The 26,963-nt window shown below is 36.8% G+C and overlaps 1 protein-coding gene across 5 annotated transcripts in view; it reads right to left on the minus strand.

Moving 5' to 3' along the window:
- NCOA2 (nuclear receptor coactivator 2) overlaps positions 1 to 26,963 on the minus strand; it is a 194,038-nt gene that overhangs the window by 57,793 nt on the left and 109,282 nt on the right. For all 5 annotated transcript variants that reach the window (XM_032183173.1, XM_032183174.1, XM_032183178.1 and 2 more), the window contains 2 exons: positions 20,143 to 20,244; positions 19,048 to 19,220 (listed from right to left, as the gene is read on the minus strand). In XM_032183173.1, the coding sequence (XP_032039064.1) occupies positions 19,048 to 19,220; positions 20,143 to 20,225 (256 nt within the window). In that variant the 5' untranslated portion in view covers positions 20,226 to 20,244. The remainder of the gene's footprint in view (positions 1 to 19,047; positions 19,221 to 20,142; positions 20,245 to 26,963) is intronic.

Here is a 26,963-nt window from a genome sequence, read left to right on the forward strand (position 1 = left end):
GCCCCTCTTGAAGACTTCATCAGCACATACAGGAACAGTGTGTGCAAGGACTGTCAGCAGTGTGGCCCTAGTGGCAAGCACAAGGAAGAACTTCAAATGCAAATATTTTCTTCAGCAATACAGCACGTGGGGCTAATTCAGAACAAAAATTTATTGCAGGAACTTTGGAAAAAAATAAATGATGCACGAATTTCTAGTGCTGAATACACTCATGTATTTAGTCCCAAGTTTGTATTTTTTGCTTTTCTCAACAGTTCTAGCTTCTGGAGTTAAGTAGCAGTGTAAAAATGTAATGTTTGCTTTTCCTATTTTTACTTCTATCTTTTCTAGGTTCACTGGGGGCCTTGCAAACAAATTGAAAGTGCAGAAAGTTTATTATTTCTGCACTAGATGAATTATTTTTGAATACTAGGAGTTAGGAAAATAGCTGTATAGGCCCAACCTTGCAAAGCCTCTTGGAAACACTTTTTCCTGCTCCACGGGGATTGGTGGCATTACCCTGCGACTAGCCCTGGCCTCTATTTTTCCACTGCAGCCACATAACGTAGAGAGTGGGAGCTGGTTCCCTGGTCTGGCACCATCTGGCCATGCTGCCTGCTGCACCAGCTCTGCCCCTGTTGTAAAACACCAGGAAAATATTACCAGGCATCCCAGGAGCGAGGCAGCACTAACAGAGTGGAGATTCAGTATGGAAAGAAATATAGCCTTAATGTTGGTAGAGGAAGAGAGAGGGGCAGCAAGGGGCTCCTCTGCAAAGGGACTTCTCTGCTGGAGGTTGAGCTGCAGCACCCACCCCAAGGGTTTCAGCGGAGAGGAAGTGTAAATTAGAAACAGGATCCATCCTTATGAAAACCACTACCAGGGATCAAGTGTGTTTTATCTAAATTACAGCAGAATAAACTTCACGCACATGAAATAATTATTAGCTCCGCTCAGTTAAGAATTTAGCCTAGAGAGCAAAAGAAATTTAAATAAAATGGAAGTACCCTTGAGAGAGATACTACAAAGAGTATATACATTCAATTATGTAGCATTTTAGTGATGTGTGTAATTTAGACTTTAAACTGTGAATACGTTTACAATTGTGTAAGTAGTAATATACTGAAACGCATATTAATATTTTCAGTTGGATATTTTCCTAGTTTTTTTTTTCTGTATTATTACAGAGAAGGAAGATGGAAAAAAAAATCCAAAACCTTTACAAACATTTTCTGGCAAATTTATCAGCGGGAATGCCTGAAGCCTTATTTGAAGCTCCATCCAGATTCTGAAGCAAACCTTTGTGAAATCACATTAGTTTAACAGAAATTCCTAAACTAGTAAAAGAGAAGCCAAAAGCAATAGTGTGAAATCTCCTGCTACATGTAAACTTAAGAAGCCTTCCTCATTTACTATTGTTTGCTTGCCTCCCAGCTCAGGTTCTCTCAGCTCTGTCTGCATTTCTGACAGCAGACTCTGAAGTGCTACTGATGGGCATCACCTTCTCCTGGTTGTGTTTCAAACACTCCCTTTCTACAGGTGGGTAATCAGGCATGGCAGAACTACCCAAAAAGCTCTCTTTGTCTTTATCCATGCCCTACTCCAACTTCCTTAATGAAACCAGCTACAGAAATATTTCCCCCTCGACACTGCAAAACCAAAACGCATTTTCAAAGTAAGAACAAAACTGTAGCCCCTTTAGGTACTGTGAAAAGATGAAGCATACTCTGAAAGAGAGAATTTGCATCTACACACATTTGTCAGAGGAGAAACACCTCAGGTTCTTCACAGAGCAAGAGGAGCAAAAGAGAAATGTCAGTGAAGCATTGCAGAGGGCAGGACCCATGTTCTACAAACTGCCGAGGAAAGAGGTGAAGAGAAAAAAAATGGAGCGGGCAGAAGCAAATTTATTATCCAATACTGTTTAAAACAGGTTTTCTCAGATGCCTCGTATAATTCATGTTCTTCATAATTTTCTGGAATTACTATTGAAATGTCATACTCATCTAAAATTATATACTCTCCCTTTATAGTAATAGGTAAAAAATATAAGCAAAGAGATTTATTATAAGGGGTACTATAAAGTTCAGTTCTGCACATTAGAAAATCACATGAATGAAAAAAGACCCTTATAATTTACAACGGTAACAGCAGCATCACTTGAAAGTGACTGTATATGCTTAAACATGCAATTAAATTTACAGTGCGACTCTCTTGAAAACAACTCATCTTCTCCATTTTTTCTATGCATTAGCTAACTACTTTTGCCTGGCCTCATTCATGTTTGTGAACAGGCTTAGGCTGTGTGATCCTCCTGACCTCTCCTGAGCTGCTGGCAAAAACAAAATGCAAACAAACAATCATGGAAAGAGTAAAAGTATACAAGTGGCCAAAGACAATGTTAGATACAGTATTAAAAAGTAATGCTAACATAAACCAGACAGAATAATGCTTGGGCAAGCTGCTAAGTTTCAGTTGACATTAACTTTTTAAATATTAGATTTGATAATGTCTATGATGATTTCACAGAATTTCACAGAATTTCTAGGTTGGAAGAGACCCCAAGATCATCGAGTCCAACCTCTGACCTAACGCTAACAGTCCCCACTAAACCATATCCCTAAGCTCTACATCTAAACGTCTTTTAAAGACTTCCAGGGACGGTGACTCCACCACTTCCCTGGGCAGCCTGTTCCAACGTCTAACAACCCTTTCGGTAAAGAAGTTCTTCCTAACATCTAACCTGATTTGCTAAGTAATAGTATTGATGGTGGTTGTGGACTGTAGGTTTTCCACAGGAATACGGCTGCACAAACGTAAAAAAAAAAAAAAAAAACACACACAAAAACACACACACAAAGAACAAAAACAAAAAAACAAATGAAGAAAAGCAAGCTTGTATTTGGTAACGTGAGTGGTTTTGGATCATGACACGTGATGAAGCAAAGCAGTGGAGGACATGTAAGTTATTCTGATGCTTGGTTAACCACAGGGAAAGCAGCTCTGCCTCATAGCTGTGCAATTCATGCTGCTGCAGCCCATGGCTCACAAGGCACTCAATATCTGCGTGCACATTTCTTAGCTGGTTCCCATTGCCTCAACACAAGTTGTTTTTTCTTCCTGAAACCAAGCCATTTTTCAAAAGACCACTGTCTAAGAAAAAGCAACTATTTCAGTAATCAATTTTAAGACCAGCTTATCCTATGCCTATGAATAAAGTTAGCTACTATTTTAGGGAAGTGATTATGCAGTGAGGTTGCTCTTTCATCACACAGCACACATCTGTCCAGAGCAAAGCCGCCATTAGACTCCCAAATACATTTTTCACACAGAAACTATAGTTCAAGTCTTACAGGAAAAACTATGCAACATCTCAGGAAGGTTTTAGGAGGTAAAACAAGGGAGAATTATGCATCTGCACCGAACTAAAATTAGAAAAGCTGCCATATGGCTCTGTGAAGCCAGCAGCACGTTCTTATTCATTAGGAAGCATTCTGCTAACATAAAAACACAAGGCCTTCCTGTGCTCTCCAAATGTGTTTATCTTTTCAACATTAATGCACGATATATCATCAGGCTGCTGAAATCTCCTGCAGTGCATATTAAAAAAGCACAGCTGCACTTTTTCTCAGCACGTTTATTCAGTGCGAGCCATCTAAGAGCAGAGCTTTGCCCAGATCCCCGACACACAGCCCTCTTGTTACAGCGGGGCTCAGCTCCCCTTCGTGTGGACAGGTCCAGCCCATGGGGTTGAGCCTCACGGTTCCTACCGCTGGTGGAAGCAGGCTTACATGGCAAATGACTCTGTGGATTAAGCTGGAAGAGGCTGGGAAGCTGTAAGCTCAATTACTCGCTCAGGAGTAATAGCACTTACAGCTCCGTGCCTTCCTCTTTGCAGGATTTGCTGCAGACACCTGCCCTGTGTTCCTGTGGCAAAGAAGCATCACTGGCTGTGAGGAAAGCTTTGTGTTACCTCAAAAACACCAAATACATGACAACATTTCCTGGAGCTTTTTAAGCTTTGAGTGAAGTCTGATCTTAGAAAATTTAGAAACAGCAGCCAGTGCCACAACACCAAAAGTAAATTAATGACTGAAAAAGCACGATGGATTTAGGAACAGAAACAAACTGAACTAATAACACAAAGTCAGTAATTTCCATTCTGCTAATAATTTTGACCATTCTCTATCATTCTTTTTTGTTCAAATCATCATTTTTTTCACCCTGTACAACTTCCATTGGAAGGGATGTCTGTGAAATAATCCCCCTCAGCTCAGTTAAATTTGGAGGTATTCAGGACATCAAGGACAAAAATCATGAAATTCAACTCACCAAGAACAGTATTTAACTACTGGACAGAAAAAAAACAAGTATCTCTGTATGTATTTTTGCTGAATACTTTAACATGCATTTTACAATTGCTTTTTTCTTCTTATCATTATTCTCAATGTCTCATTTATTTTCTGCCATCACACTTAGGATCCCTTTTATTCTCTCATTATTACAAAACTTAACGGACTACTACTTGCAATTTGAACAAAAAAAAAAAAAAAAAGCAAAAAAGCTTTTCTGCAATTCCAGGCATTACCTTGGAAGAGTAACTTGGTCCCCTGTCCACCCATGCAGGCAGGTGTCCTTTGCTGGGGCAGCAGTGGCAGAGTCCCCCAGCCCTGCAGCCGGCTGCTGTGGTTGGGATGCCACAGTGCCACACTCCCAGCACAGTGCTTGCTCTATTCAGAGCACTGAGCCTGAGTCTCACCCTCTATAAATATATTTAAATACCTTCTCTGAAGATCACTAACTATTTGATTTAACAGCAAACACTTTGACTTTTTTTAGAGAAATAGCATTATTTGTAGAAATATGCACCTACTGTTCCCATATTTATCCACTGTTTAATGCAGCAGCAAGGATTATTAAAAATCTGGGATGACCAGGAGGTCACTAGTTTCAGTTAAGTGCTTCTAGGATTGGGAACTGAACTAAAACCCAGAATTACAACCCACTTGCTGCTGCTAAAAGCAGAGTTGAAGAATAAATAGTCACAGGCAGGACCCCAAATCCCTAATGATTTGCTCCATCCCCAACACACAATAAAAATACAAAACAACACAGCAAGTAAAACAATTTCCCTGCTGAAATTATTTCTAGTAAGCTTATTTATCAGAAAAGATGCAGGAAGACAAGAGTCATCCTGCTCTTTCAGTGAAATCTAAAACAAAGCCTTAAAGTAGCCCTGGATTCAGAAACTACTTCTCACCCAACACCTCATTTTAAACTGTGATGATGTTTCAAACTACCACACGATGAGTGCAAAGTTGTTTTGTTTTTCATAAAGATCTCTTGAATGTGGAATTAAGCTTCCATCACAACCTTTGTCTGAATCTGCTGCAACATTGACCTTTTCCACTAAGTTTTCAAAAAAAAAAAAAAAAAGGGGGGGGGGGGTAACGGGGGAATGCAACAGGATGCAGATTTACTCTGCAGAATTTTCAGACAGTTCTTAGCTTATTAAAATATTTGTATATTTTCAATATATGCTTTTAAATAACATCAAAAGGGTGTGCTTCACTCGCAAACTGACAAATCAAATGTGTGTGTGTCTGTATTCCTATGTTTTTAATCAACATTCTTTCTCTTTTCTCCAAAAAGACCACTAACACTAACCTTCCAGCATGTACTGTGTATCCAGAGAAAGAGCATAAATAAATTAATCATCAAAGGTGTTGCCTGCCCAGGAGACTTGCCTATCAAAAGGCCAAAATCCAAGATAGTGCTGAAGATTATAATTTTTACTGGTTTAAAATGCTGTTTTTTTGTTGTTGTTGTTTTTTTTTTTTCTTCCCCTAGGAAACATGACGTAACTGGTGTAGGCTTGGATCCCTGATTATTTGTGATGCAACTTTTCAATATTTTAGAAATGCCTACAATACAGCACTTAAACAACTAAAGAGTACTCGTTTTAGTTAAAATACAGTGGCCATCAATGCCTTACACAAAAGTACCCTCACTTTAATCACTCACTGATAAATTCCAGAATCATATAAGCACATTCAAGTAGCTGTAGTTGTGTACATAGACAAGCACATATGTTCAGGAAACACTTTTGTTTCTTGGTATTTAGCTACTTCAAAACACTCATCTAAACTACTCTCCTGTACATACTAACAAATGCTATACATCCATCAATGTTGCTTTATAATCTGTTACATTAATATGGATTAATTTCAAAAGAAAAGGCCTAGCCAAATGACCTTTGCGCTGAAATATTGGATACAAATATTTGGCATCACCAGTTTAACAGAGTACTTATTTTCTTTGGTATATACTGAATTAGGACAGAAAATGTTACTGTACTTTTTGGCATTAAAATTTTTGTAAGGCTAGTTATTTACTTAATGAATAACTTCATCTTGTTTTGATAATTCATCTCTAAAAGCAGTATTAATATGAAATATCTAAATGGTGGGAGCCCAATGTTCTTTAACATTTTGGCTGCACTGATGTTTTGAAAGATAAGAAATATGGCAGGATCTGCAAATTTAGTTCAAAACAGGGCTCCATTGCTGTCTCAGAAACAATGTATTGCTTTCACAAAAGTTAACAGCCCTCCACTTAGTTATTCAAAACATAAAAACCACAGGCAGGATTTTGAAAACAGATATTCATGGGTTAACACTCTTTAGACTAGAACATGCAGATATAATTGCCAAGCTAATTAAACCTATAGGTTTCCAAAACTTAGGCCAAAATAGCATACTGCTAAGGAATACTAATCTAGCCAGGCTCCATTTCTCGAAGCCTTATTCTTACGTACTCAACCAACTGTTAAAAGGAAACAGATGACTCCCTTTCTTTGAATGCCACATCACCATGATTACAAAATATCTTCTTTATTTTAGGATGCTGATGATAAATCTTTGTGACATACCAGATCATTCACAGTGACATGCAAAGAGCTTTTTGCTTTTATAAATTGCCATAGATGACTGCAAAAGTTTTCAAGAGACCCAATATGGCGCACCGAAAAAAAATGTGAAGGATCTAGGGCTCCCTGTGATCTTTGTGAAGGAAAAAGTTTCCGTAATGAAGTGTAGGCCAAAATGGAGCACAGATAATTGAAGACAGCTAAGGAAGAACAGAAACAAGTTTAATTTAATGTGCCCATGCTAACATGGAGAACAAGGCTCCTACTGCTTCTAATAGTACAGATTATAGGAGATAAATCTTTTATGAAAAAGCTCTAAATCATTAAGGACAAGTAAAGTTTTCTTCCTATAATAGCTCAGTGTTCAGAAATAGACACTTGGGCCCCTTCTCTTGCTTGTCTTACCCATCATCACAGGCCCAAGCCAAATGTTTAAGTGAATTTAGACAGCAGTGTTCCTATAAATGCAAGGAAAGTATAAAGAAAAACAAAAGCTTCCTAAAAGAGCCTATTTTCTTCTGCATGATAGTTACTTAAACAAAATTTAAAATCCAAATCTGTTATGAAACTGTGTGTAAGATTCATTTCATATATTTCAACATAGACTACACCGCTTCAGGTATGTCAGTGGCATGGTTATGGCCAGGATAGCGTTAATTTTCTTCAGAGAGGATCGTATGATGCTGTGGTTTGGATTTTTTATGAGACTAGAGGTGATAACACACTGATGTTTTTGTTGCTGCAGAGCAGTGCAGACACAGAGCCAAGGACTTTTCCACTTCTTGTGCTGCCCTGCTAGTGAGGAGGCTAGGGGTGCACCAGGGGCTGGGAGGGGACAGAACTAGGACAGGTGATGCCAGTGGCCAAAGGGATGTCCCACACCATGTAGCATCATGCTTGCTCAGCAATAAAAGCTAGGGTAAAGAAAGAGGAAGCAGGGGGACGTTCAGAGTGATCGTATTTGTCTTCCCGAGAAACCATTACACGTGATGAGCCCTGCTCTCCTGGCAGTGTCTGAACACAGTATCATGTAAGATATTCTCTAAAATGATTTTTTTTTTCCATCATCCTAGAAAAGTTTGGCTTATCTTGTTGCTAAGATTTACATCCAGACAAAGTCACTTTTAATCTCAATGAATGTTCAATTTACATTAATTTGTTCTGTCAGATTTTAAAATGCCTGCTAATAGAACTGATAGTTACAAATGGGCTCCCTCCAATAGACGGAACCATTCTTACAACATAATTAATTAGACGTTATCATTTCTTGCTCTCTATTTCACAGTCATGAAGTAAGGATCTGCACCCAGTCTTAACTGGCACTATAATCCAGTATATTAATTCATAAACAGAAAAATAATTAAAACCAAGTAGTATTGCTTTCTCAATTTTCTTAGCGAGCTTTGTCAACTCTCCTCTGAGAATAAATTTTGACCTGCCTTAAAACCAAATGGTTCCCTTAGCCATGGATAACCAGAAGCTCAGGGAAAAGTATGCTCCGTGTCATGGATATGGATGCTACTTCACCAGGCTGGGAGGGAGGTGCCTCCATTTGGTGACAGCATGCTGAACAAAACGTGGCATCAGACCAGAAATGTTGAACCGTAAGGTCTGACTCCAGTCACAACCCTCCTTTATACCAAGGCTGGTAATGCTGGCCTACAGCAAAGCCCATGTATAAATCAGATCAGATGTCATAATCCTGAAACTTCTCCTCAAGTCAGCAATTCATTTACTGTCATGCAAAAGGAAACTTAGTTAGCCACTCCTCACTTCACCCATGTAAGCTCTAACAGGCGAGCCTTTTTAAATTTATTATTTCCATAGGACACTGGGTCTGCCTCAGCTTAAACATTTAAGGATGATGTTTTTTGATCTGTAAATCTAAATTCTAAACCCTTTTTTAGACCTGAGCTAAAGTCCTTATAAAAAACAACACCACCACGAATCTTTGGTTTTAAGCTCTTAAAATAAGGGATATATGCCCCTTGTCTGAGCTTCAAAGAAAGAAAAAATGACAATGCCCCTGACCATTACAGAACTCAGGTAAAGTTTTCTCACACTGCAACTCACAATTAACCTGAGAAAGCCAATATACTCCCTCAGTTATAATGAATAAAGGTTTTATGGACTGACTTCTCAACCCGTATCACTGATACACAGCAAGCAAGAAAAAAGCTTACTGGGCATCTTTACAGTTTAGATTGCCAACTGCAAACACATAATTATATTTTGAACATTAAGAATAACAGCCCAACAAGCTGTTTTATAAATGTCCAGTTAAAATCAGCATCTCCAGCAGTTAGACAGATGGTGTCCACTTAGAAGCTTAATAGCAATTACAGTAATCCTTGATATTGATCACTGTAACACTCAACAACTTGTTAGTAAAATTTGTCACATTTCTTAAACTATTTATATTTCTTACTGCAGCACTAAGAGAAAAAACAACAACAACAAAACAAAAACAAACAAACAAAAACAGTGTCAGAGAGACAAAAGTGAAAGGAATAAATCCATCACAGGTATGGTAATGCTGGACCCCAAATTAAAACTGCAGTGAAGGCATGAATCAGTGTAACCAGGGAAGAAATTAAAAATAAAATGCAGAATTACTAAAGATGAGAGGAAATAAAGCAACAAAAGCTGAAAAATAAAGCCTTTTAAGAGCAAAAGGGAGAAACAAGGACAGATGAAGAAAATCCATTCAACAAAAATACTGATTTTGACAGCTAGTCACTGAGAGCATTGCATTCAGGAAAGTCATGTAAGATATATATTAAAAAACATAACTAAAGATAGAAAAATAACATTCAAATATTTCCTCCAAGCTGAGGAGGTAAAAGGTTTTGTAGAAGTGAAGGAAGACAGGAAAAATATTGTGTTATTGGCACAAAATAGCTTTATATTTTTCCGTGCAACACCAAAACAAACAAAACAAGAGAAATCTAAATGAGGGTCCCTCTGAGTTTTCCAATCTATAATTAGAATTTACAACCTTGACATCTCTTCCTCCTCTTTTTACATTTCCAAGTGAATCAATTGTTATATTTAAGCACACTTCCTCTTCCATGTTGAACGTAGGCCCAGACCTAATCTGACATAAAATAACCCATCTCTGGAAGATGTCTCTCTCAGAAGGATCATGGGAACTGCAGGTTGTTCCAAGTCTTTCTAGGAAATTGTGCCTCAGAAGAAAAAATAACCAGTAAAAGGATAGTTCTCTTCATACTCACACAACTTCAAATGACAAGGGACCACTATACCTGCCTAGCCAAATCTCCCTAATGCAACCCAAAATGTTTCACCATGCGATTATTGCATCATGCCAAGAACTTCCCTTTGTTACAGTACGTATTTCAAAAGATATGCAAATCTGATTGGGAGGACTGATGAAAGTCACCAAATCGTCCATTATGTTGCTTCAAATTTCAAATAACTTTTTACTCAGAATCTGTGCCTCTTGTACGAGTTGACTTTGGCCACAGATTCCAGCTATTAGGCAGTATACTGCCTCTTGCCTGTTAAAGAGTCCTCTGTGGCAGGCAGAGTGCATAGCTCCATTTTGCCTTGTGTCAGTACCAAGGCAAGGTTTGTAGGGAAATGCCTTTCTGCTTCAAGATGAAGGGAGCCTAAATCAACAGAGGTACCATACTGTTGCTTGTTCTAAAGGGACACATGGATACTGTTTCAGATAATACAGCAATATCTGTAACATACCCAGTTTTAGAGTATCTTCAATTATATCTACTCTGAAATTTTTCAACTTCAGCAGAACTTAAATTCATTTATGTACTCTCCTTTCTCCACCTCCTTATATTTGCTCTCAACTTACCAGAGTTGTCAAGAGTGGATTGCTTTCAGAGGAAAGAGAGAGAGCGTGTGTGTGCAAGTGTGTAGTGCACACACTAGAGCACCTGTTGCCTTGTAAAATACATACAGATGTGCCAACACACTTTAATGATAAAAGGAAACAGAAGGCATGTGTGTCTTGGCTCTCTAACCATCTGTCTAAGGACATTCACTAGGAGCTCAATGGTGTATATCACAGAACAAGTAAATGATCATTTGCCATGTCATCTTTCAAATTTCAGTCTTTCTATATTTTTCCCCCATTGCACACTGTGGGTTTTCATAAAAGAAACCGAAACCTGAAGTGTTATCTGTTTTTCATATCTTCAGTCATTTCATTTGCATGGACCCTTATTTCTAACTAACCGTGCAGTTGTCCACATACAGAATCTTTGCAGCAATATGAAAAGGCATGACTTAGAACAGATGCAATTATCTTGGTTCCAGTTTGAACACAGAGCCTTTGATCAATATGTCTTTAATGTGCTGCAAATCCACAGGATTCAAACTCTGTATGAAAGTCACTGCAACCTATTGTGAGTAAATATTATATTATCACTTTTCAGTCTGCATTCCTTAAAAATAAAAGATAAAAGCTGTGTAACAAAAGCTAGGTTCTTTATAACAGACGATTTTATTTTGACTGAAGTATCATCATTACTCTCAGTAAATTAATTTGCTATTCCTTAAATTAAGCTCCACAGAGAAAAATCAATGTAACATGAAGCCTCCTCCTTCACTTGCTTTACATGTTGCTGAGATTAGAACCTTGCACACACTAATCTAAAGCACGCAGCAAACCCTGGTGGCCTAGAGTCAGTACCTGTTACACTGCATATTGCAGCAATAACAGAGACTACAAACACTAAAATCTTAATCAGCAGCTCCTAATTCTTCTTTACCACCTAAAATTCAAGTTTCTTATTGACCAGGCAGCTTTGAAGATGATGCAGCTGGTGGGCAACTGTAGGCGCAAAAACTTAGTTCAAATACGGAGTTCTGGATATGAGTCTAAATTTCTGTATTCTTTCCCAAATTTAAAATGCTAAAATACATTTATGTTGTGTATTCAGTTCACAAGAGATTGCAAGAAAAACTGTAAAATGGAAAACTGTAAATGGAAAATTGTAAAGTTTTGAACTTTAAACTGCTCATTGACTATTTACATTTAAAGTAACAAAACCAAAACTTTAATGAAAATACTCCTGTGAGAAACAAAGAGGGAACACTTTAGCCATATCTCCCAAAGCATGTGAAATATAGCAGAACCACAAATCCTCAATAGCAGTACACAACATTGGTACTGTAGACCTGCAACCATCTCTGCAGATACAGAATATAAAATTAACAATGCTTCACTAGTTTTGAATGATTTTCTACCTTGGTCAATTAAAAGTTATGAAAAAAGGCAAAGATAAAAGAAAAGCCACATTCAAGTAGGATGCAAAACAAACAAGTTTTCCTGTAACACCTGCCAATGATTAATATTCCTACTTGAAAAGAGACCTGTTAGGATTGATAACGCAGTTCCTCTTCAACTTTGAGTCACACTCCTCCACAGCTCAAAGTCAAAGCTGAGATTTCCGGTCTAAAACTTCCAGAATATTATCCCTAGAACCAAAGCCATCCATCACCAATGAAGTTGAAGTCTACGGTAAGGACAGTTTGTTAAGCGAAAGACATTGCTGACACCCTGCAATGCCCAGCACTTCAAAGACAGCTGTAGACAGACCATGGCTCAGTCACTGCAGGTTCTTGGTCTGTTAGCAGGCTTGCACCTGTGCTGGATGGGGTCCCATCAAGGTCCTGTGGGGAAACAGCTCCTCGCCTCCCTCAGCAGACCAGCCAAATCAAAAATACTGCTCAAACTCACCACACAACTGCATAAATGCTAATGCCAAGGTAATGGAGGGAATAGGAACTTGTGGCAAAGATAAGGGCTGACACAGGTGGAAAATGCACTTCCAACAGCCACCTCATTTCCCGTGGACTGGTCTCCAGCCAGCACATCAGCATCCTTAGGACCACTCTATTATTGCTCTTAGTAAAATAAATAAACAAACAAATAAATAAATAAAAATTGACCTAAATCTCCTAATCAGGTAACAAGTAAACAGTCTCATGAGCTTGAGGGAACAAGGCTATATTTATTCTAAATCAGCAGATACAACAACTTTAGTCATGACTAAGGGAGGAAAACCCAACAACAAACGACACTAAAATCCCGTTACATGCGTAGGTATCACGCAACTTCACTATTTTTATTAAGTGTGGTGATTATTTTTCCTGAAGCAATAGTTTGGGCCCACTGTCAACAAGCTATATCTCACAAAGGTGTTTTCAGCTACTCTAACATAAGTCATACTAGGGAAATTACAACACCACTTCCACAGAAAACCATCAGTTACAATGTCACAACTTGTGTTTAGATAAGGCCTATATCAACTGGTCTGCATGACATGCAACTCTGTTAAAATAAGCAAACCCCAGGAAATTTCACACTTGGTGAATGAATCTGCTGTCTAATGACTACTTTTCATCAGAGACAGAAAAGAAACTGACTTTCTGTATTACCTAAAGATCTGCATTACCTAAATTCTTCACTGAATCAGCAGTTCTCTGGAGGCGTGCAAGTATTAAAGTCAACATAACTGGATATTTAGCCAAAACGCTTTACAATCTACAGAGGAAGATCAAAGCCATTTTTAGTGCATCAGTTTCAGCCGTAGGAAGCACAGACAGCAAAACAAATTCTGTACTAGATTTTTTTGTAAATGTTCTGCATAAATTGCTCAACTTCACAGTACAAATTCATCTGACACTTAACACAGATTAAAACCCTATCAAGCTGGAAATAGAGCATATGTAAATAATAATAGCTATACAGAACTCCTTCAAAAAAAGATTCAAAAACTACAAATTAATGTATATGATGGCATCAGTTTTAAATCTCCTGACATCTCAAATGCAATTAACTTACAATAATTTAGAATTACAGTAAAATTGACCAGCTGAAATATTTGAACAAACAAACAAATAACAGCAAACAAAACCCTCTATATACTGTCTGTATATACTCTCATAATGGCCTGATATGGTAAGATATTTATGCACATAACTTTAAACATACAAGCAGTTCCACTGACTTTACAAGGATTACTCATGTGCTTAAAGTTAGGCAGTTGCTTAAATACATTGTGAAATATGAATCTAAATTCAGATCTGATAAATTCAAAGTAGCAGCAGCCAAAGTAACACCTCATTACACCTTTAAGATCATGCTGTTTTCCTTTAGCAAGAAATTTTACTTGCATACTGGTGCTGGAGGCAACGAGAGAATATCTGCTGGAGTGAACCTGTGATTACAAAGTAGTACAGCCATAGGGAAGTTAAAACTGTTTTTGCTATCAAATGTGAAACCAGAAAAAGAAGATATGTGATTAACAACAAGCCTTTTTTTCTTTTTCTTTTTTATATACCATACAGATCCCATAGCTCTTGCATGTCTCTTTTCATTAACTACTATTCCTTCTCCCAGTGTTGTTCAGCTTTCACATAGTGATTCATTTGGTCCAAGGTCTGTCTTGTAAGGCTATTCTGAAAATAAGATTTGACAACTCAAAAGTACACATTAACAGCTAGACTGATAACCAGAACCCTGATGCCCCTTCACTGTACTACTGAAATTCTGATACACAGAACACAAAACCTCTTCAGAAAATAGGGAAACATGAAAGCTGGGCTATGCGAGGAAATGGAGTTGACATATCAAATTACATTGGGGGATACTGCAGTACAGTAGGTTATATCCCACTGCACATGAATCTAAAAAACACAAGTGGATGTCATCCTAAAAAAAAAAAAAAGGCTGCTGAAAACAGAAAGGCATGAAGAGTAGAGGGAAAAAAATAAGAGATGCAGACCTGGAATTTAATAAAAGCTACAAAGGGGAATTGAGAAAAAAAAAAAAAAACACAAAGCAAAACAAAACATACGTTGTACTCGATGTCAGGACACAATCTCCAGCAATCCCACTGAAGGGGGCAGAGAAGACTACTTAGCTAGAGAAACCACTGAAGAAGCTTGAGGTGGTCTTCAGTATCCTCTGGTACCTAGTGCACTTCAGATACCCAGAGGAGAGGGTAAAAGCACAACTAGACAATGAAGACAAGAAGGTTTCAAAGACTGAACCAGGAGATGCTCAAGCAGTGAAATGACTCTACTTGGAAATGTGAGCTATTTACCTCCTGAGATGGAGGTTAGCAGGATGGACAAAATAGAGCTTTAAACTAAGAACAAAGTTTTAATTTTGATAGCCTGTTCAATAGGGAAAGAATAGCTAGAGGAGGATGTAGCAACCAAAAACAAAAATGAGAAGGAAAAATAAGAGAGTCAGAGGATACAATTCAAGGAAAAGGCCTGCTATAGGTATGAAATTTAATAAGATTGATGTGAAACAGTTCAACTGATTATAAACTAATGAATGCTAATTATAGCTTCTAGGCTGTCTGGCATATAAAGGAACATTTATCCCCAGTGGTCTTTACTCTTACCTAAAACAAGCTTCTTAAATTAAGTATGTGCAAATCTGAACTTAATGTGCTTGTACACATATATGTACACATATCTGCAACACATATGACTACTATTCTTTCGAAGTAACGTAGCATAGATTGCATATAGCAGGAGAAATTACACTTTCATTATCATGTAACACAAGTATAATACCTTTGCATAACAATTTTATGCTATAAAAGACAAAATGATATATATTTTTTTTCCAAGCAAAAGCCTCAAATCTCTAGTAGAAATATCCACCTAAGATTTACATTAATACAGCTTCTGTTTTATCCTTATACTAGAATCACAAGTTTTAATCTGCACTGGACAAACACAAATCTCTATGAGATCACTGTAAGACAATATAGAAAGAGTCCCCTGAAGGAAATTAAGCTTTCTAAAGAGACTTCATTCTCCCAAGTACTGGAAACATTTCAAAACCCAGACTAAAAACTGCATTCAATGGTTATATCTCCCAAATATCTTTAATTCATCTAATGAATTCAGTTACAAACACGTATTCTTAACTTGCTTCCAAATTGTAATAAAATGAATTTCTAACATACCACAACTAAAGAATCTTTGAGTCTATACTGTGAGAAATGATATAATGATAACAGGTGAAGTATTGCAAACATATATTTGCATATATCAGGATAATAACGTATTAAATTATATAGTATAACTGTGGAAAAAAAAAATAATCTATTACATTTTTTTTTCCATTACCAGCCCAGCAAGCTTGACATAGGAAATGAATATCGGTCTGTACTCTTTCCTTCCTCATTTTCATTCCCAGAACTTAGAATAAAGTCTCCTTGTCAAATCTCAGTTGCAGCTATAAAACTTGTTGCTTTCAGTGGCTTTACAAGGTATTTATAAATGACTGTGCTTTGTAATTAATTAGACCTTAACGTATTATTCTATTCATAGACAGAGAAGAAAATTTGTGTTGAAGAATTTTTAGTATTTATTAAAAAAAAATCCAAACTCTTTACTAAAACTTCAGTAAAATATGTTTTCACAAATCTAATCAGTCTTTGAACAAATGCACAATAGACACGCTGTGCAAAAACTGAGCCACCTTTATTTGTCCAGATTAGTGTAGAATCACTCAGAACCTCCAGTTCCTGAGCTTCCTGCTACAGGTATTTGGTGTGACCCCAAAAGCAATAAATTTAAAAACAAAAGCAACAAAGTAACTGTAACAAAATATGATTTTTAACCTGAGTCTCATGGCACTTTGTATAAGTATAGTATTATATTTATTATTTTGTTTTAGAAATAGGTACTATTAAGATAATGGGAGTGTTTCACCATTGTAAAGGTACAGCATGCAGAAAATGTCATCAAACTGATTTGAAACAACATAAAACATGTATTTATATTCCTAATTTAAATACATTAAGAGAAGGATTTCAAATGTGAGGTGATAAAACCTCTGCAAAATATGAGAAAGTAATAGTAACATTTTCATTATCTCTTCGATATGTTTTCCTTGATTAGGTCAGGCACAAGAGAAGTATAGGTACACTCTATTGTTAATGCCATTTGAATGTTTATTATATGTGAGTCATATTTGTTAACAAAATGTGTTAACAAGAACCTGTTTGAGAACAACATTGCATTTCTGAATATGCTGTCATTTGAATTTTTATTAAAAGGAAAATCACCTTACATTTGCTGTAACAGCAAACAGATGTAGCTTCTATATAGAAATTGGCATCAAACTATCAATTAATTTAAGGGATTAACTTGAAGCTTCACAATCTTTGTTTGTAGACTCTAAGATGCTGTTATAATGACCACCTTGAAAGTCTGAATGTTTTGCAACGCTCCTTAGAGAGGATTAAAGTCCAGTCTGTACCAGCTATAACTTATATGTAAAGATCCAAAGACAGTCTAATTGTTCTCAGCTGAAGAACCTTGTATAACAGATCAACATCATAAAAAGTAATTTAATATCTTTATTGCTCAAGGGTTGCAAACTACTTCTACTTGCTGAAATAAACTGCATTCATAGCTTTTTTAGCTTACCTTTTGAATTTTACTTTCAATTGTTTTTGCAGTAAAATTTTATGAGTTTAGAAAATGAAGCACACATTCAGCTTTGGTAAAATTCTAGCATTATTGTTAGCCCATGATGACTTCAATAATGTAAATGTAACCTGGTCTGATGAGTGTAAACATTTTATAACAATATGAAAACTGCTCTTAAGGTACTTGACTTGTTGAACAACAAAACCCTGCCTTTGCCAGAGTGAGCGTGCATTAGAGCCAAATTTTCACACTACATTTTCTAGAGCTTTTTAGAGAATTATCAAGGGGACTAACAGATTTCTCTCTGTGCACTCACTTCCCAAGAAAACACAGTTTTGTTGTCATTAGGAAAAGCTCCTTCCTTAAGCCATATCCATAAAGATAAGGGGAATGTGTCTCCTGATGACAGAAATAAATGCAAAATTGAAAGTGAGAAAAGGAAGAGCAAAAAAGGTAAGGGAAAATCTAAATCCCAATTCAGAAAGGTGCAAAGTTGATAGACACTGTGCCAGCATAAGAAGTATACTTTTATCATGAAGCATGGCAACTTGACCATCATTATCAGTTAAAAAATTATGGAAACATAATAGCATTAAGAAGAGAACTAAGTCGTAGAAACATCCCTAATGATTAACCAAAACTAGACACTTTGGAGACATTTGAAATAATTTGACACTTTGCACTTTCCATTTAGTTTTGAACAGTCTGGAACTACACTACTTATCTATTTGTTTTAAAAATGTCTAAAGGATGCAATAGATAAGCTCTAGTTTTATAAATTCACTTATACAATAAGGAAAAAGTAGCATTACTTTGAAAAATAAAGGAATTACTCTAAACACAGTTTATAAAGAAATTCTGTTCTTCTAAATGAAAACTAAAGCATACACACTTTAAGAATTTGAATCTACCCCAGACACCTTCAGTGCCACTCAGGCCAGGCCAGTCCAGATAGATCCATAACATCAAAAAAAAAAAAAAAAAAAAAAAAAAAAAAAAAAAAAAAAAAAGCCTTCTAAAATTTTTAAGTTCTAAAAAGATTTTAGCTTTAAATAAGAAATATATCAAAAGAAAAAAAAAAAGTAATCTTCTAGACAAAGAACAGGAAGAAAACTGTCACGTTCTCTGGTTTACATTTATAACAGGACCCTATCTGGAGATTAGAATAGCTCCAAATCTATTGTAGTTCAGGATGTGATGTCAGAATTTAGGGGACACAGATCATTTAGGCCACAATATCTATTCATATGAACAAAAGAAAGCAAGAGGGGGAATGAAGAATACTTTCATACCCCATGCTCTCCTGGATTATTCATGTTTTACGTGGAGTCATCATCATCCATGGAAGAGTATATAAGTACTCTTTTTTCTTTTTTTTTCTCCCAGAACCATCCTGCTAGTTTAACTTTTGTAAAGGTGCAACTGATTACAATTCTGTTAGATGCACACATCAGGCTGATCGACTTTCCCTCACTCTAGGCAATTTCTGAATTTTTTTGAAGGTTATTTTAAAAATGCTGAACCTGATAATTAACACACTCCATACACATTGCATTACAACATTTTTCATTATTGATTAAAAAAAAATTCTGGAAATTTGCTAAAGAAAAGTTGAAGAGACTATTTGGGTTTGCCAAAGTAATAATAAACCTTCAAAATATTCAAAGTCAATTAATTAGTCTTCTTACCTTGTTCTTTTATCTGACGAATTTGCTTCACAGTTTCTTTCAAGATTGCACATTTGTCAGGTTTAAAGTTAAAGTTGTCAATATCATTAAAATTTGCAAAAATCAGCTCTGCAAGTTCCTCTATGTATTTATTCTCTTGCTCACGATTGCGTTTCTCAGTGCTTCGTTTAGGGCTGAAAGAGGAGTTTAAAAAAATGCTGTATTTAATGCCAGTTTGTTTGCCATCTGGTCAAAGATGCTTAAATGCTTTGATGTTTAAATGCTTTGAGAGAACTGCCCTCTCTCACTACAAAGATATACTACAAATTTCTCAAGCAGAAAGGTTTCTTCTTGAACAAGAAAAGTGTCATTAAAAGAAAAAAAAAAAAAAGACATTATTTTTTCCAGTAGTCATGTTTTGTTTCAAAGGAGATTTGGGAAATTAAGTTCAAAATAGAGGATTAACTGGGGTGGTTGGGACATCTGAACATTTACAAGTCTGCTTCCTCACGTTGTGAATCCAAGGACTATCAAGTAGTGTACAAGGAAATAAAACAGCTTAGAAAGCTAAACCAAACAATCTACACTCCTCGTGCTGCCTTCTGAAATTGTGCAAGACGGTCATAAGAAAAAAATGCTGAATCAGCTGTTGCATTTTAAGAATTATTTCAGTGTTGGTCATGCAAATGTTATAAAACGGTAAAATATTTTTCAATTCTTTGATAATAATGTACAAGAGAGGTGGTAAAACAAACAAACAAACAAACAAAACAACTTGTAGATTGCCAGTAGGAGTGTCTGAAGACTCTTTGAAGTGATTGGCCAAAGAAGATTTTTACACAGCTCCCATTCTGTCACCCAAATTGTGTATTTTGCACTACAGAGGATTAAAACAAACAAACAAACAAACAAACAAACAAAAACACCAAGCAAATAAATAAATCTCAATCCCTACTCTCTATCCACAACAACACAGAATTACCAAATCAGCTTAGTACTGACTTCTAGCTAGAATGTCATGTTTGTCATTTTCAAAGATTCATGAAAAACACATGAACATTTAACATATTTTCCAAGTCTTTGTCTTTTGACATCCTCAGACTTAAGTGGTCTAACCTGGGTCCAAGCTGATCAGGATCCTTGCGCTTTCTTGACTCTGCCCTGGATGGGTCAGAGGTATTTTCTCCCATTCCACTCATCTTGAAGACATATCAGCAACTGAAAGGAAGAAAGAGCAGGGAAAGGGTTATGGTGGAAAAGTTATGAATTCTTCTGTTTGTATTTCTAAGCTTCTTGTTCCATACTCAATTCAGTTTTTACTGTGCAAATCCATCATTAGAAATAGAGATTGTTTGAAAGGCTATGATAAAAATACCATGTTTATGACCCCACAAAATGCTATACAAAACTCCTCCGGAACAAAATCTGTGATGGGCAAGCCAAGCATTCTCATCTCTTTCATTGTTACCAGTTATGCAAGAACAGATAAGTACATTTTGTGCCTGGGTTGCTGAATTTTCATGGCAATCTTGCAAGGTTGAATGCGGAAAGACAAAGGAAAATCCATAATGCCACACAACAAGAAAAACACAACTGAACTGAAATATGTGAGATGAAAAGTATCCCAGCTACACAAAAAGGTAGCACATACAGCTTTACTTTAAAATCAAAACATGATGTTTGCACAAGTGCATGCACAACATAGTAGAAACAGAACATCTGTCAACACTAGAGATCACTGAGGAGCTGATAAATATTTTGTATGTTTAATCTACCTCATAAGGAAAATAACTTGTCAAGCTATCACGTGTTAAAACAAAACAGGCTTATTACAATTTGTGTGATAAACAGGCCAGGGAAATCCTGCCCTGCTCCTGGCCCCTATTGTCCTGTACACCTTATGAACACGCATGGAAGTCATCTTAAACACTCCTCAATAAATAGCAATATTCCAGAGACAGAAAACACTATAAAAAGGGCATGTGGAGGTGATCAAAAAGACCATGTAATGCAGGACAGTCCTCACTCACCATCTGTTCTGTTGCTGCCAGCTTTGTCAGTAAGATGGCAGTGAGACACTTCCAGACATTTCAGATTGCTTCTGCACTGTTTGGGATGAGCAGAAAAATCAACAGGAGGGCCATAATAGAGGAGGTGAGCACCTCCAGGAGGTGATTCAAACCTTGTTAAATTGAGTGCTGGAGGCTAGTGCCACTTCATACTGGCATGAACTTGGTCAGGTATCAAAACCGTGGGTCTACCACCTCCTCTAAGCCCCACATTTTTGCCAACTCCCTTCCCTTTGGTGACCACACACAAAATTTACTGAGGGAGCTCGTGTGGGTTAAAACTGCAGTCTCCTCCTTTTCATTTTATCTTTTTAAAATCTAGCAACCAGACTGTGTTGGTAATAAATGTGTTGGCTCATGCTATAAATCTTAGTTTTCCCAATGAGCTGGCTGACTGAATATACTCGTGCAAACAGTCTGGAGACTGAGATCCAGGCAGTTCTGCAGAGATTCTGGGAAAGGCCACTTGCTTAAACTTGAGCAAGCAAATGAAAACACAGAGCCATCTCAGATTCACCACTGAACATCATCTAAACACTTCTTCTGAGTTAAAAAATAAATAAATAAAATCCTTTATCTGTAGTGGAAAAATACAAACAAACACACAAGATGACAGTGAGAAGAAAGCAGAGCAATTTTCCTTTTTCTAGGTATATGAATTGTATAGCTCCCAATCTTAAACAAGCTCACAGTCTTATACATGGATGGTACCAGATTCTGTTTGAAAAAAAGTATTTGGATTTAGATTGTCTCTATAATGTCTATACATGCATAAGTATACATCCATGTATGCGTATACTATCAACCTGTTGACCACAATCTGTCACCTTGCATTGCCTGGGGGACTCCCAGGGACTGTACTCAGGGCATTCCCAATGCCACACCAATGCTGACCTTGCTGCAGAGTGTGAAACATCTGCTGCAGCCTCCAATGTGTCCTGTGGCATACTGTCTGTTCCCTGACAACGACATGTCTTAACGGATGGTAGACATCATCCTACTTATGTAAATATAAAAGTAGACATACACATTTGTCTAAATGGCTAAAAGCTAAGCACTTTCTTGAAACTGTGCAGTTTCACAAGTATGCAACAGTAGAGAGTCAAGGAAGAGGAAATACACTCTTAAGAAAATTGTGACAACGATTACAGAGAAGTTACGAGGAGACCGCAGTCCCACATGTCTGGCAGTGGAGAGCTGGGGAGCTTCAGGCCATGCTTCAAAGACTAAATTGTTCACTGACCGGTAAAAAAAAAAAAAAAAAATCATCAGCGTGATGAAAGCTGTACATTCCAGAGATCATCTCTGAGCAAGACTCAGATGGCAGCCTAAAGTTCAGAAGAAAATTAGGCTGGGGAATCCCTTCCTTTCTTATGCTTCCCAAGTAATACCTGAGAAATGTAGATCAGTTGGGTGTTTTTCTAGAGAAAAGCAAGCACAGAGATCCATGAAAACCTATCAAGCATTCAACCACATTTAGGGGAAACATCTCCCTCCACTCTTCCTCCCTAGGAAAGGGCACAGGAATATATATTCATTTTTTCTACCTAATCATTTGGGCTTACTTCAAAGCAAACTTTATTTTTGCAGGAACCAAAGTTTCACTGGTAGATCCACCAAGGCATAGCTCAATTCTCCTTCCATTCACACTGATGCTGTTCTGTAGATATTCCCCTAGGATGCTTACTATTAGCCTTCAGAGGATACATTAAAACTAATCTGCCACCATAAACATCTAAACTCCATCTTTCTGTGTTTAAAGGGAACAAAATTGGTACCATTATTATGAAATTAGTATCTTCTTCTCCCCATATTAAACACAGTAAATGGTTCCAAGCAGATTTTTATTATTTTTTATTTTATTATTTTATTATTTTTATTTGCATTTACAGGCCATAACATCTTTTTCTCAGCAGCATTGTCAGTTTGCTCTTAGAATGAATTATCTTTTCCTTTGTACTCACCAAAAAGTTTTTTTTTCTGGAAATCTACCACCTACTACAATATTTGTTTTCTGTTCTCCTGATGTCTACATTAAAAATCACACTCAATACCTCAAAGACAGGCTCTACAACTCCTTTATTTTAGATGCCTGTGCTCTGGAGTAGTGTGCAAAATCAAGAGTTATGTACCTTGGAAAGTGGAGAGCTAGATACTAATGATACTGGGCAGTCTAAAAAAATATCTCATAAGGCAAAACAAGAGTCACTTAGCACTATCCAGTATTAAAATCAAAAGGATATGCACACAAAACATACATTTCAAGGGAGATTAGGGTCTGACTGGGATACACATATTTCTGCTGCTTTCTTGGTATTCAAAAATCTAAATCCTCTCTTGAGTTAGAACAAATGTAAAAGAATCATCTTTTAAAAGCTGTGGATAGATAATCTGCTGCCCTGCTCGTCCATAATAGTTTGTACTGACTAGAACAGAAATGGAGATTCAGTTCCCTCTTTGCAGAGGGGTTTCAAGCCTGTATGTTTAATCATGCAGAACAGCTTCAGAGGTGGTACGTTGACTGCTTGCTGAAGCTGGAAGCAAAGACGTTAATTAACTCTTTGGAATCTTTAGACATGTATTCAACTAAATTCACAGGTAAGTAGTAAAAAATTTGTCTTAAGAAGCAAGGGACTCAGGTTTGAATCACTTGGGCTGAGGAGGGTGGCCATCCCGTCTCCCTTCTCAAGAAATGATGCTAACAAGTCAAGTAGAGCCAAAGAGATTCCTCATTGTTTTGAAAAGAAAGTAGCTATCTCAGTTTTCTCTTCATGAGCTAATTTGCATTCCAGATATATGCATACTACTAGATGAAGATCTCTGGACGGTCTAGGTATCTCCATGACTTCAATGAAGTGTAAGCAAGGAACTCAACCCACATTTTCTGGTAGAGGTTACTTCTGGGCATATGTAGAAGCAGAAGAGAAGGCATCTAGGAATTTTTTTCATGTGAAAAGGGAAAAAGTCTAATGAATTAAGGACTGTATTAAGGATGTCAATGTACAAAAAATATCCGTGGATCAGGAACAGCTAGATTGCCTATAGTGTTTTTTAGATGCTGCTCTCTCTCCACACACATTAATTTACCCATCCTGAACTTTCCTGGTTACTTGTTATTAGTAATAGTATTGTAATACTGAAAAAAATCATAACATTACATAAATTCAGACTTTAACAGGATGATTTAGTAACTTTTAAGGTTGTTCTAAACATTCTTAGTTTCCTGAACCATATGGAAAGTTTCTCAGACAGGAAAACAAACTCCCAAACTTGAAATCTAACCTTTTCCAGGAAACGTCACAATTCAAAACTGAAGCTGCTGAGAGTAGAATGACAAGTTAAAGGCACAAAGTTTCATTCCAATATGCCTCCCCTATAGGGAACTACCTTGGATTGGAAAGCAACATTGATCATGCTTCTCTGATTTTTTTATACATCTCTGCAGGAATTTCCAGAAAGAAGTAAAGAAATTGAACAGTTCAGTTCATCTAGTGTTTTAAAGAAACTGAAATGAAATATCATCTCTTTCATATGTTTTCAGAAACAATTTGCAGCAAAAATTAAGAAAAAGTTGGTAAGGCTTATTTAGCTTGGTATAGACTAGGAAAATAATTAATCAAACCAGATGAGTAATAATAAAACCAACAGTAATCACTGAATTGAGGAGAGAGAGATAGAGAAATCCTTTTGTTAAGGAAAAAAATGATAGGAAGGTAGGTCAGATAATGAACTAAAATGATGTTTACTTGAAACAAAATGTCTTACAAAGGTGAATTAAAGTGAATGTCTTGCAGAATGAACTGTCATGCAAGATCACACATTCCTTTCTTTTATTTTGTAAGTTATCTGGGAGTTGTACTGTACTCCAAGATGCAAACATAATATCCCACTGTGGGATTATTATTTTGCCTTTAATGGTGGTAGCAACTATATACATACAGTTGAAAAATATGTATACAGTTTTCCATTTGTGCTATCAAAAAAAGACTGCAAGAATAAGTAAGAGCTCAACTTCTAACACCAGCTCAGAAGCCACTCAAGGTTCAGTTCCACTGGGCATCAACTGAGCAATGGAAAGATTGCATTCACTGCAGCATTTTTATAGAAGGAAGGAGACAATTAGAGAAATGGTACTGTTATTACTAAAAATAGCTAGAGAACTAATTCTAGGCTCCAACAGAAGCCCTGTGCAAACAGGACATCTCAGGTAATTAATTTCTTACTTTGCATTTGTATTAAAAAATAAAGATGTATTTTTCTGTCCTCTCTGTTTCACTAAGCATCCAAAATACCTGTGTATTTCTGCCTATTTTTTTTTTCCAACTGTTAAATGTAAATCACAATTCAGAAAATTAAATGAATAATCTCTTGGACAGTGCACGTTAGTAATGACAGTCATTGAGACCTACTCAGTTACTACCAGATGTTGGGAGATTGAAAAGACAGAGCCTGAAAGAGGTTTCAATTCATTTTTTTCGTGTTATCAGTAACAAAACAAAAATTTCTGCTCTCATTGTGACAGCACATCCGCCTTCACAACCCCCACCAGCAACTGCTCTAAGTTAGAAACACAGAGAGAATTTTTAACCTAATTATAAAGCAATAGCAAACATGGTATTTTACAAGACAGTTGTCTTTCAAGGGGAAAGAAATAAAACAATGTTAACCCCGAAATAAAACATGTGAGGCAATAAAATAAGTAGAGGCCTCATGAAGGATAAGACGAAGAAATCTAGCACAAATCAGTTGCATGAATTTGTAACGTCTCCTCCACTTTTCAAATGCCACCAAGGAACATGGTGTATTGGAGTAAACCTTCCAGCACTGATCCTCAGCATCAATGAATCCAGTTAATCATCCAGAGTTAATGCAGAATAAGATAATGTGCATTTTATCTCTTATCAGTGCAGGCCATCTTCCAAACAAGGCCTGTTAAACTGTCAGATTTATTATAAGCCCAACAAATGCAGTTAAAGAATAAATGAGGATTACACCTTCAAAGCTGCTATTTCAGTCTGAAAAATAGCAAACAAAGGGTAACGTACCATATAGCAGAGAATCAGGTAGCAGTACCATACTGCTACCCTTCCAGCACACACGTAGCTAGTGTAGGTACCAGTGCTAAGTATAGAAGCAATTTGTTCAAGTTACTGTTTTGGTGAGTAATAAACAGCAAAGAAATACCCAGTTTCCTTGAAAAAAAAATAAATAATAATAATAATTACAATTTAATGAAAATTTTGGCTAAAATTTTCTTTAACAGCTCAGTTTACCAATATAAACAGCTCATATTTCTGTGGTTAATTACAAAGTCAAACATACATCCATTATAATTCATTTTTTTTCCTGTGAAGTTCTTATGATTAGAAGCTTTCAGTCTCAGTTTCAAAATTACTGAGGCACCCTGTGTAACACTAATTCTGGTACAAGCCAGAGTGAAGTTGGAAGTCACATGTAACTTGTGATTCTTCATGTTTTTTCTTGCTTATGAACTCTTTTTCATTGGGTGCATTTTTGTATCTGAAAATATTTAACAGTGGTATATGCTATAATCCACAGCTCCTTTGAAGAAGGCAATAATGGCAAGCACTTGATAGCAACTTTCCCAGGCCTGAAAAGGAAATCACTGTCAGAGACAGGATAAGATCCTATCCCAGAGACCGCGGCCACTGTAGCCTAAGGACAATCTGTTAGTCGTGACCAGCACCAGTTCATGGAGATGGTTTGAAATACACTTCAATTGCCAGCATTTGTCATTGAGAAAGTGTCAGAATTCCCAGAAGCTAAGGGATCTGGCTTGTGCCTGTGCAGCTCCCTATGTGGCTGGGGATGCTCAAGTTCCTTGGGAACTGGCTTTCCCTTGCACTG

This window comes from Aythya fuligula, chromosome 2, assembly GCF_009819795.1.
Source record: "Aythya fuligula isolate bAytFul2 chromosome 2, bAytFul2.pri, whole genome shotgun sequence".
NCBI lineage: Eukaryota > Metazoa > Chordata > Aves > Anseriformes > Anatidae > Aythya > Aythya fuligula.